General features: G+C 39.3%; 1 protein-coding gene across 1 annotated transcript; it reads left to right on the top strand.

Annotated features, from left to right (window-relative positions):
- Positions 1 to 854: 854 nt before the first annotated feature.
- Positions 855 to 11,517, top strand: LOC129742356 (facilitated trehalose transporter Tret1-like). Its single transcript, XM_055734248.1, has 9 exons — positions 855 to 948; positions 1,083 to 1,315; positions 1,376 to 1,506; positions 3,102 to 3,439; positions 3,501 to 3,916; positions 3,979 to 4,044; positions 4,111 to 4,232; positions 5,477 to 5,505; positions 10,976 to 11,517. Exons 1-9 carry the CDS (start codon positions 903 to 905, stop codon positions 11,515 to 11,517), a joined length of 1,923 nt encoding a protein of 640 aa, XP_055590223.1. The 5' UTR covers positions 855 to 902.
- Positions 11,518 to 12,798: the final 1,281 nt, after the last annotated feature.

Below are 12,798 nucleotides of genomic sequence, written 5' to 3'. Positions count from 1 at the left end.
TTTCTCCCCGATCCAGACTTCCTGGCTGTCGACAAACGTTCCCCAAACACATTAATTACGTTTGTAACGGTTGATTTGGCAACTTTTAGCGATTTTGCCAGCTTTGCGTGCGAGTAGCTCGGATGCGTTCGAGCATATCCGGGAATATAGATAGTGCCAGTCTCATCGAAAGGATACCGTATCATGTCCCATCTCGTTCCCTAAGAAATTTCGAGCCGCAAAGATTAAACAATTATGGAAGAAATGAATTTTATAATCCATTTGACATCTCTTGTAGATTGTTCAACCAAGTGTATGTGTATTTTGATTTTAATATAAGTAAGGATAGTTTTAAGCGTAGTTCAAGTAACCAGTCTGTATGATATTAAGTTATCGAAGACCGTGAAGAATAAATAAATTAAATAAATAAAATTTTCGCGATGCGCTAGCAAAATTTTGATACGCTGCTGTTCTTCCTTGGACGGCATTCTGACAACTGAAGAGTGAATTCCAAAATCAAAATAGGAGCAACATTCTACACACACCTACAAAATGAGGGGAGTTCAGGTTTTTTAAATGCAAAATTGAAAGAAATACGTCAAGTTGATATTGAATAAATTTTGACCGTATCACCCTTTATAATGGACCAAATTTGGAATCTAGAGGAAGAATGACCAACATGGTTAAAATTCTCTATAAATATACAAAATCCAATCCAATCCTATTTGGAATCTTTTTTTTTTTTTTTTAAACTGACGTTTGCAATCTGATTATTCGTTCATGTTCTTCTACTTAAACTGAAAAGCCTTTTAAATGTTAAAATTTTCTTAATCTCAGCCGACTTGCCAAACAGAAAATATAAAGGGTTCAGAAAAGATATGAATGTATGAAAAGCTGGATAAATAGAAATACTTCCAACAAAAATGACAAGAACTGGCGTTTTCCATCAAGTAATCACTACATGCATCGGTAAGTATTTTAAATGCATCTTTGCACTTAAAATGCAATGACCACTGTTAAATTTATAGTATAAAAATATGTTGATCTTAAATGTACCATAGAACAACACATGTAAAACAAATTTCAAAAACTTTCTTCTACAGTAAACATCATAAGCCTCTCATATGGAGCCGTCCTAGGATGGGTGTCTCCATTCCTTCCGCTACTTCAATCGGACCAATCTCCCCTAGACACAGGACCTGTCACGATTGAACAAAGTTCCTGGATCGGATCCATTCTGTGCATAGGGGCAATGCTGGGTGCATTGATCTTCGGAATTCTGGCACCGATGATTGGAGTTAAAAAAGCCATTCATTGCCTATGCATTCCGAATGCAGTTAGTATTCTAATAAACTCAGAAGAAAATGATGCAAAATTGAAGTTGGTTACTTTTTAGACCTTCTGGTTGCTTGTGTACTTCGGATCAACTGTTTACCATCTTTACGTGGCAAGATTTGTGGCTGGATTTTGCGGAGGTGGTGTTTTTGTTACATTCCCTATCTTTGTAGCCAACATTTCTGATAGAAAGCGAGTTTTTGACGTAGAATTACGTCTTACGGCAACACTATAGGGGTACAAATTGAAATTCGCGAACATATCTCGCGTCACGAAAAACGCCTCTTTATCGGACATCTTTTCCGAGCAACATTTCGGGTTGGTTGTGTGTTAGTACACCATTAGTACACCATAGCGCAAGTACGCATTAGTGTTTGGAAAGTTATAAATATAACTGTCGAGAAAATCAGTTGACCAGTTGAGTTTAAAATTTTCAGAGCAGTAGACGCGTGTTGCTGTCGGGGATCAAGATGTTGCTTCGCTTCTGAAAATGAAATGGAAGATAAAATGGATCCTCCACTCATTTCTTGGTCAACGAAATGTTGCTGGCGTTTATCAAGACAAGACGTTGAAAGAGCGCAATGAATCGTTTTTATGGGGCCACATGAAAAGGTTTAGCATGATTCGTTTTTCCTTTAAATTAAAATATTATTTCAACAAGAAACAAATTCTCGAACCAGAAAACTGCAAAAACTACAGTTAATACTTTCTAAACTTAATAATTTATAGTGTCAAATGGTGACACTAGCTACATTTTTGTTCAAAATAATAAAAATCACTTAATGACAACTTTTGGATACATTATACTTCGTAGGTATATTTTTTCCTACATGCACTAGAGCGGCGGCCTTCCCTTTCTTCGATGTCCTATGTATGTATCTCCAATTGACCCGGAAGCAAAACCAACGGATCAAAGTAAGCTTTTTTTGTCGACACTTTGCAAGAAATATTTCATGTATGCTGTATACCCTTCATTGTTATTCCGCTTTACACCATACCTTTTTTAGCAAACGCAATGATATTTTCCGCATATAAAAGAAAAAATTGAGAAAATTTTATCAGTTGCTCAGAAACTTTTGAACTAAATAGATGCACATTGAACTCGAGTTTGGCTTCATCGCTTTTGCGAAAGTCTAGCAATGCTCAGGTGGATGGCGCTGTCGTTTAATTTGTTTTTATGTTGAAGTGTTAAGACTGACAAGGAACAACACTTTTTTCCACGTTTGTTTGTTTGTTTCGATTATAGTCGTTTTACCATCTTTATGGCATTCGCGACTTTATCAACGTTACAGTTGGCGGATCGTTACTGAGAAACTATCCGGTACAACTGTGTTCGATTTTTACTCTTGGGCTCGAACTCGCGGACATCGGCTCAGGAGACAACAGACTTGCCAACTGAGCTATATCACAAGCCCTACTTTTTTCCACGTGTTATTAGTTTAGTTGAAACTTTCTCAATTTTCACCACTTGAAAACAAGAAAAAAATAGATGAACTATAATTTTAAGAAAACTAATGATTTATTTATTGTTGAATAATCGAGTTCTCACTCAAACAAACTTAAAAAAAATTTACATGAAAGCAAGCAAGTCAGTCAACACGATTTGAAACTGACAAAATCATGTTAAAATACATTAAATTTTCGTTAAACTTTTAGAAGAAACATACTGATATCGTAATTCTACGTAAACTTTGTGGTTGTGTCTTATGTACAACCTCTTCATCTTTTTTTTTTTTATCCAAAAAAACAGCTATAAATCAATCATTAACTTTACCTTCTCATTCTAGGATCCGTGGTGTTCTTGGCTCTCTGTTAGCGTTTTCCGTTAATTCTGGAATTCTTCTAATGTACATCGTAGGACAGTGGCTGTCCTATCGAACTGTTCCCATTGTGATGATCTTCCTGCCAGTGGCATTCTCAGTGCTGTTAGTTCTAATTCCGGAAACTCCTCAGTCCTTGCTAAAGCAACGCAGATTACCGGAAGCTGAACGATCATTATTGTTTTACAAAGGGTATCGAAATCAGGATTTACAATCGTCAAATTTTGAGCTAGAATTTGAGCAACTGAAAAGTTGCGTACAGGATGTGAAAGTTGATCACCAAAAGCTTCAGTTTAGCGATTTCGGTAAGTTTCAATCATGTTCAAAAGTTATTCAAAACCAATTACTTTTTATTCTCTTTTCAAGCTTCAGCTGCGGCCTGCAAAGGAATACTGATCGGAATATTCCTCGTGTTCTTGAATCAATTTTGTGGGATTTTTGCTATTCTAACCTATGCGGTAACCATTTTTGAGAAATCTGGATCATCTCTAGGCCCAGGAACGTCGTCAATCATCATTGGAGCCATTCAGGTAGTCGGAATCATAGGATCGTCAATTTTGATCGACCTTGCCGGTAGAAAACTACTGTTGATGGTTTCAACCTTTGGAACTGGACTTGGAATGATTACCCTGGGGATGTATTCATGGCTCGAAATACACAATGTGAATCTAGAAGGTTTCGGATGGATTCCGGTAGTCAGTTTATCCTTTGGAGTGTTTATGTACTGCGTAGGACTATGCAACATTCCATTTTTCCTGCTGCCAGAAATTCTGCCGGCAAAGGTATAATTCTGCTTTTAGATTCACATTACTTTTGAAGACATATTTCACTAACTCCCTTTCAGATTTGCAACGTTGGAAATACCATCAGTATGGTATCGTTGTGCCTTTTTGCATTCATAGCTTTGAAAGTATGTGGCATAGTGAGATTCAAATGTGACTTACAAATAATTATTCTTTTTTCATTTATTCGTCAGATTGTTCCTGTTCTAATGAATACGATTGAACTTTATGGAGTTTTTTCAATATTCGCTAGTACGTGCTTTTTGGGGATGATTGTGATTGGCGCGTTTATTCCTGAAACGAAAGGGAAAAATTTGATCACTCCTTTAGAGTGAGTTTAGATTGAATATGGTAGATATCAGTAACAAACTAAGATATGTAAAAAGAAAACCTTTGATAAAGATTTTACTACTAATACGGTGAATCTTGTTTTGAATTTCAAAATATCACTCACATATAATACAGAAACTGAAAACCACCCTCATGACAATCTTGCCCGAGCAATAGCAGCAGCACAAGAAGTCTTTACATGTGAGTCGATTGATTCTAACACGTCTTATCTCATATAGGGAAAAAGAAGGGTGTTTTCGGGAAACTAGGTGGTGTACGTGAAGGAACTTAGCTGAGAAGGATTCACTTGCTTTGAATTTTTTTTAAAGACTGAAGTCAACTGTGAAGGTTTTATCTGTTGAGTAGCGTGAAGGAGTTGGTTTTCTATAACATACGGGTGGAATAGGGGATTTTTTCAGATTTTCTTAGTTCGAGATATAAGATTAAAGTTTATGGCGCCACCGATGGCTAACCACCGCAGTGATCTGGATGCTAGATTTTTGACAACGAGATGAGTAAATGGTAACTGACCACCGTGGATGGAAAACTTCTCAGATCAGCTTGTCCAATGAAACAGAGTGCAATTTGTACCTTGTGCTCCCCCAACTGAGCGTCTGTTCTCCAGGTTAGGGGCGGCTTAAACAGCATCTATCTCGCAGCGAGTGGCTGAATTTATGAAATACGGCTCCCACCAGCTAAGTCCAAATGGCAGCCCTATCGCGGAATAGGGACTAAATAAGACTAACCACCCACTGCTCCCGATTTATTAATTTGTTATGGAATCCGAAAGAAATGACCGACCTGGAACTTTGGCGACGACTTTTAGCATGAAAACACGGACACGAATTGTAACTTGGAACGTTTTAACTTTAACCCTTGCCCAACAAGGCAAGCTAGCTCAACTTGCTAGAGATGCTAGCCGCCTTAAGCTAGAAATTCTGGGACTAACACTGGAGAACAAAAGACACAGTCCGGGCAAGTCCGAGAAGAAAACTCTACTCAGGAACGAGGAGTTGATTTGCGCTGCGTTCCTCATAAGATGGGAACCGATAAACGAAAGAATAATCGTAGCCATATTTAGAACACGGGTTAGAAACCTTACAATGGTCCAGTGTTATGCGCCAACTAACGCTGCCCATTTGCAGGAGAAAGAGCAGTGGTTGAGAAAATTCCGTAGAGTGACATCCAAATTCACTTAGGTGACTTCAACGCAAAGATTGGCTCCTACAATCAGGAGCTTGAGCGCATCATGGGCAAGGGTGCCGAAATCACAGAAAAATCTATAATTTCACAGAATTTTGAGCAATTTTTCATCACAGAATCTGTTTCACATAACTTTGAAAAATTCACAGATTTCACAGAATTTTTAAAATTTGAATGGATTTCCAGAATTATGATTTTTAAGCCAAAATAAAATTAAGATTTTTTAAACTTTAAATAAAAAAGTATGATCAAATATGTTATTTTAAATGATTTTGCCAAACTTTGATATAAAAAAGACCTAATTTATCAAGAACTTTCTATGAAATTGAAGGAAAAAGCATCACAAAAAACTATCACAGAATTTTTGGGTAAAATCACAGTAACTCAGATTTTTTTTCTCAAAAACACAGAATTTTTTTCGGCAACCTTGATCATGGGGCGCCATGGCCTAGGACAGATGAGCGAAAACGGAGAGATGTTTGTAGAATTTTGTGGCAACAACAACATGGTAATCGGTGGATCGCTCTTCCCCCATCAACCAGCACATAAGGTCACTTGAGTATCCCGAGATGGCCAAACAGAAACTCGAATTGACCACATTTGCATCAGCCAAAAATGGAGGAGGAGCCTTCTTGATGTCCGCAACAAACCAAGCGCAGACATTGCATCTGACCATCACCTCCTCCTTGGCGAGATACGACTGAGAGTTGCGCGTGTCCAACGGCGCGAGGAGAAAGTCGGGTGTCGATACGACGTCCGCCGGTTGGAGAATCCAGAGGTGAAAAGGGCATACGTTGAACAGCTAGAATCCCAAGCCTCGGAATTTTCGACAGGCGGAACAGTCGAAGAACAGTGGTGTGGAATTTAGAATGCCTTTATCACGACGAGGCATGGTATCGTCGGTAAAGTTTGTGGAAGAAGAAGTGAATGGATGTCGGATGAAATTTGGAGGATGGTCGATGATCGGAGAAAGGCGAAAGTCGGAATTAAGCAGGCATTAGTGATTGTATTTTGCTGAGTATGAATTGATCAACCTTCTCTCGCTCAACGCTTTACTCGAAAGCAAAGGTTGCTTTGAGGCAGCGAAAACGACAAAACCGATAATGCATACGCTCTCAACAAGTGATGCCACATTTTTATCGGTATTTTAGAACCCAAAAAAAATCTTTTGTTAGTATGGAAATCCTAAAAATCGGTATGAAAATCGGTATTTTAGGTGGATATCCGAAAATGCTTACATTTTCAACTTCTCTACGTGTTTTTCTTTAACTGGAAGCACAAACAACTTTCAGAAACTTGTGTGAAATTTCCAGTGTCTCTTTTGAAGACGCCGTTAAAAAGTGTCGAAAAACAGTGCCAACTATTGCTTAATTTGTAACTTTTGAACGGCGCAATAGATGGCGCTGTTTCTAGATAGCTCTTTTGAAAGTTAGAATTTTTCGAGAGGGCGCAATGGTGCTCGAACTCATTAATAAATATATTTAAATACAATAAGATGAATTGCTCTATATAATAAGATGAACTTCGAATAAATTTCAGTTGGGAAAATTAGCATCATTATAATGTTGTCACTAGATAGACTGACGAAATGACACACATACAAGCTTGAATTATAAAATTCCAGAAATCATTTAAACAAGCCGAATCAACTTTTGAAGTACCTGATTCTTGGAAGAGCGCAACTGTATATGAACTCAAAAATTAATAAACTAACATCGTAGAAAAATGGACGGCTTCAATATATTCACAACAAGGTGAATTCATCTGGTTCATTTTACCTTGATTATTTTTACTTAAGTGGCTAACTAACAACTTTGAACAAGCCAGAGAAATACAGATTCTAGGCTTCTCTGAGCGGGCATTTTAACGCATCATATCTGTTTATATTAAGTGCTTCATGCTAGTTTGAAGCAATTCATTAGCTTTAAGCGTAAAATTTTGATAACGCAAATACGAAATGTGTAACGAATCTTGAACATCAATTTGCTCAAAACTCGTCAAATAGATACGACCTTTTCATAATTGACTAAAAGTTTGTTATTTTGTTTTGTTTACATTTCATTTTCTTCTTAGCTTGTACATCAGTTCATCAGTGCTGGAAGATTTAATAAAAAGCAAGTTTAAGAACTCTTATGAATGTTCATTTTTAGTTTTAAACTAGCTGACTGAGTGTGTTTTAGCATATATTATTCCATTTTTACGTAAGTTGGTTTTAGATACATAAAAAGACAATTTTGAAATTTTAACAGAACTTTATGTTTGTTACGACTTAAAATTTTATTTTTATTTTAAAACTTTCTGCTTTTGCTGACGAAAAGCAAAAATCACAAATAAAAATACAGCAGAGTATCCGAATTTAGTATTTCTTTTCAGTACTCAAAATTGAATTGAAATTTAGTTTAAAAGTTACCATTTGCTAAGAAAAATAAGACCATGGCGAGCAAGCACCTTCAGGTTACACGTGGTTTAGGCATATAAATTAAGTAAAAACTTAATACTTTAATTGATGTTTAGCAAAAGTGGGATGTGAATTTGATAAATTCGAACCAGGTCAACCTAAAGGAAATATTAATTTAGTAAGCACCTACAAATCCAATGGCTTTTTGACGTTCGAGGTAATAATGGGCCCAAGTTGATGTTCTTCGTTTGGTTGATGGTTTTTCTGCCAAACTGGCCATTTCAGCTTTCAAAGCTTTTACACTCAGAAAAACACTATTATGTATGCCATAAGATTCTCTGAAGTGGCGCCATAAGAAAAATTAATGAAATTCAAAAGATTGTCTTATGACGCGAATGAATTCTGAAGATGAACGCCTACTTCAATGAGAGGTTGTGGCGATCTTCTTGAGAGATTCTTATGGAAACAGTAAATCACTTTCTAATAAGAAAACTTCTCGATATTTCATGCTGAAAACATTCACTTTATTGTTTGCCAAATTTGTTTAAAATTAAATTCTTCATGGTCACCATCAGCAGCGCATCAACAGACGGCTCCATCAAAGTTTTTTTGCCGCATCTTAATCTTCGACCTTTCGTTTTTTGCCGATCAGCTTGCTGAAAAGTAAACAAATAATGTATTTTAGTTTACTAATATATTCAACGTTCACACCAAAAACATCAAATCGAACTTACCATTCCGGAGATAACAATATCATTTAACATTGAAGGAAAACTATAATAACTATGAACTGGCGATTGCTTCGTACTGTTAGATGATGAAAAAAAAACTGATGCTATGAATGAATGTGTTCATCATTTTTTCACAATGCCGTTTCTTCTATTTTTCATAAGAACATCGTATGAAAATTGAAAGAATTTCATAAGACTCTTATGAAAAATTAGTTTGGACGCAAAAAAGTGGTTCATAAGATGTATCTTAGGCGGCATCCATAAATTACGTAACGCAAAAATGCACTTTTTTGACCCCCTCCCCCCCGTATGTCACAAATCGTCACGTTTTGATGTACCCCCCTATGAAAATTACGTAACGCTGATAATTACCCCCCCCCCCCCTCTTTTCATGTTTTTTAATTATGGTTTACGATGGTAAGAAAAGATTTCAACATAAATTTTTTTAACGTTTTTCGAAACGGAATTAATATCTATCCAAATCGCTACTTAGTAATCATTGATGATAACTCTCTGATAAAATAAAACGATTGTCTTATTAATAATTGTTCTGGCCTTGTTAACTGATGATCTACCATATTTAATTTATTTTGTTCAAGGAGCATAACTTGTTATGCAAAATATACTCCACCCAGCAATATTCGTCGGAATTACCAAAATTGCAGTTTGCAAATTGAAAAAAATAGTAAAATTTCCGTCTTAAGGATGAATTGAGTTCCTGGGGGTAATTGTACACATCTTCTAGCGATTATTTCTTGGATATCCAATACACAGTTTAAAGAGTCTATCTCAGAATCATTAAAGAGGAAAGGTTACAAAACAAATTTAATCATGTTGAAGCTTACAAATTTAAAGCTGATTTTAGTTTGCTTATCATTCTGCAAAAAATGCATGACATCAAAATAGCTCCGATTAAACTGAAATTTTTAAGGAAAAAATCGTTACGTAACGAGAAGCATACCTCCCCCCCTCCCCTATGTCACGATTCGTCACGGTTGAGCTTACTCCCTCCCCCCCCCCTAGGAGCGTTACGTAATTAATGGATGCCGCCTTATGAAATTTATAATAAGATTTCCTCTGAGTGTAGTATTAGATATGATTTCTAGCGATTAGAAAAAAGAAATGATTGCAGAAAGTTGAGAGAGTTGTTGCTTCAATTTTTTTTCAGCCAATGGAAAATTAATTTTATTTTTTGAAAAATTACGCATTAGGCATATGAAAACCCAAGTATTATATACACAAAAATAAATGAAAAACGTGTTCTAAAAGAAGGTGTTCCTCTGAAAAAGATTAAAAAACACATAGTTTTTCTAGAACTGAAAATACCCATTTTGCCTGGCGTGGCCTGGCGATCTCTGCATAATGTGATATCATTTATTTTGCTAACAAGATGGAGAAGGATTGAAGATTATACCGATGCTATGACAAACCGTGTATCTGATTGCACTTCAAATCTTGACATATCACATCTGGCGACAATTTGAACAAGGATTATGTTCAGTCCGACAAGCGGACTGAGAATAGACACGAGAGCACCGCACCGAGAGAGCAAAACAGTTGCTCTCACCGAAAGCATGTGGAAAATTCTAGGCGGTTCCAGCTGGCGCGAGCACGTGGTTGTGTGCTTGTTCGTCAGCCTATTAAGGGCGCATTCTTTATGCGCCTAGGAGTCATTTGCTATCAAACCGCCAGACCGTCAAGATGGGCGGAAGAAATCAATAGTTTAAATAGTAGTGATAAGTAAGAGAAAAATAAATTAGTATTTAAGCAGAGATAAGTGCCTTCTTCTTCGCTGCTTCGCTCCGTCGCCTTGCTCCCGGGTCCAGCTGCCACAATTGGCTCTTTTCAGAGCCCTCCATCTGAAAGAGTTTGGATCTTGGTCAACTAGGCGACCGAGATCCCCCCCGAGCCTTGGCCGCCAGGCAGCGTCACGAGGACCTGCCTCCACTGATGGGGCAACCATGCGTGGTTGTCTCTTCAGGTCCAATCCCACGAGGGGAAAGGGCCATCAGTGGTTGTTTTCTCAAGCGCTCACATCGACCCGGCCTTGGCCTCCAGGTACAGTCCGAGGACTTGCCTCCACTGGTGAGACAGCCACCAGGGGTTGTCTAGGAGAGGCTCACTCCCACTAGGGGAATGAGTCCCACCAGTGGTCGTTTTGCCAAACGCCGAACCCACAGTCCACCAATGGCTTTTCATGGCCACAACATGAAATGGTCCTTCGAGCCGGATGTAGAAGCCGGTACCTTCCGACGGAATACCTCCGTCATGAGTGTGTGTGGAGTGGATCGGGCAGCCAAGTAGGCGAGCGGAGCAGGAAGAAAGCAAGGATCGAAATGTTAACGGTAACGAGCAAGTTGAGAAAACAAACTGGCACTTCCAAAATTCCACACCGAGGTCGAGGTCTGTGCAGCATGAAACCGACACAATCCAGAGGGAAGAAGATCCGGCCAGGAGTGATCTTCTTCGAGAGCATCATCAGCGACAGAGGAAGCCCAATAGGAGTGTTGCTTCCACGAAACCCATTAGATTCCATGTTCCATTGCCATATTGACGAACAATTCCCACAATCACAAGCGATTCCAACAACATGTCACCACGTAGCGGCACATTCTCGAGGACCGCCAAGTTCCAGAAAGGTCGAAAACAACCACCAACCGGGCAACTTCTCACTTTCCGGTGGGGAGTATGTTCAGTCCGACAAGCGGACTGAGAATAGACACGAGAGCACCGCACCGAGAGAGCAAAACAGTTGCTCTCACCGAAAGCATGTGGAAAATTCTAGGCGGTTCCAGCTGGCGCGAGCACGTGGTTGTGTGCTTGTTCGTCAGCCTATTAAGGGCGCATTCTTTATGCGCCTAGGAGTCATTTGCTATCAAACCGCCAGACCGTCAAGATGGGCGGAAGAAATCAATAGTGTAAATAGTAGTGATAAGTAAGAGAAAAATAAATTAGTATTTAAGCAGAGATAAGTGCCTTCTTCTTCGCTGCTTCGCTCCGTCGCCTTGCTCCCGGGTCCAGCTGCCACAATTGGCTCTTTTCAGAGCCCTCCATCTGAAAGAGTTTGGATCTTGGTCAACTAGGCGACCGAGATCCCCCCCGAGCCTTGGCCGCCAGGCAGCGTCACGAGGACCTGCCTCCACTGATGGGGCAACCATGCGTGGTTGTCTCTTCAGGTCCAATCCCACGAGGGGAAAGGGCCATCAGTGGTTGTTTTCTCAAGCGCTCACATCGACCCGGCCTTGGCCTCCAGGTACAGTCCGAGGACTTGCCTCCACTGGTGAGACAGCCACCAGGGGTTGTCTAGGAGAGGCTCACTTCCACTAGGGGAATGAGTCCCACCAGTGGTCGTTTTGCCAAACGCCGAACCCACAGTCCACCAATGGCTTTTCATGGCCACAACAGATTATATTCAAACGGTGTATATTTTCCCATGAAGAGTTAGCATCTCAGGAGACAAGAGCATTGTCCATTGAGATTGGTCTTTAGAAACTTCTACCACTTCTATTGACAGCTGCAGAAGGTCAAATATCAGCCTTGAGCTTAGTTTATTGGCTTTGAGGTTGAGCACCATAATAGTGTATCATTCAACAGAACATAGGAACAAAACAGCGCGAACATCTTAACGAATTCTAGACTCGAATGAACACTACATAAGTGTAAAAAAAATCAGAAATAAAATTAATAATGATAATAACTGAACGAATTATGAGCAGCCAAAGCAGCCGCCGCTTACGATATGCGGAGCTGGAAAAGGCAGTTAAACGAGCGTGTAGACGAGATAACAGAGCCTGGAAAAACTGCCTAGCCGAAGAGGGAGAAAGATCCGCCGCCAATGGAGATATCCGATTACTTTATGACATTTCTCGCCGCCTCAGTAGTGCAAAGACAAATGCAAGAATGCCGCTAAAAGACCGAGCGGATCAGTTATTGACCGATCGAACAGATCAGCTCAAACGATGGATTGAGCACTTTAAACAACTCTTCCGAGTCACGAATAGCGATGGTCAACAGAACCCGCAGCTCAAAGCGCCAACAGTAAGCCGCATAAATGGCGTCAGCTCGGAAGCACCTTCGCTGGCTGAAATAGAAGCGGCAATCAAAAACATGAAATCCAACAAAGCACCTGGGATCGATTGCATCCCTGCTGAAATGCTGAAAGCCGACCCTGCCCTGTCAGCACAAATGTTGCATCGTCTTTTCGCTGACACCTGGGATAC

This window comes from Uranotaenia lowii, chromosome 2 (genome assembly GCF_029784155.1).
Source record: "Uranotaenia lowii strain MFRU-FL chromosome 2, ASM2978415v1, whole genome shotgun sequence".
In the NCBI taxonomy this organism is placed as follows: Eukaryota; Metazoa; Arthropoda; class Insecta; order Diptera; family Culicidae; genus Uranotaenia; species Uranotaenia lowii.
The sequence above is the reverse complement of the archived record's forward strand: the minus strand, read 5'-3'. Positions and strand labels throughout refer to the sequence as shown.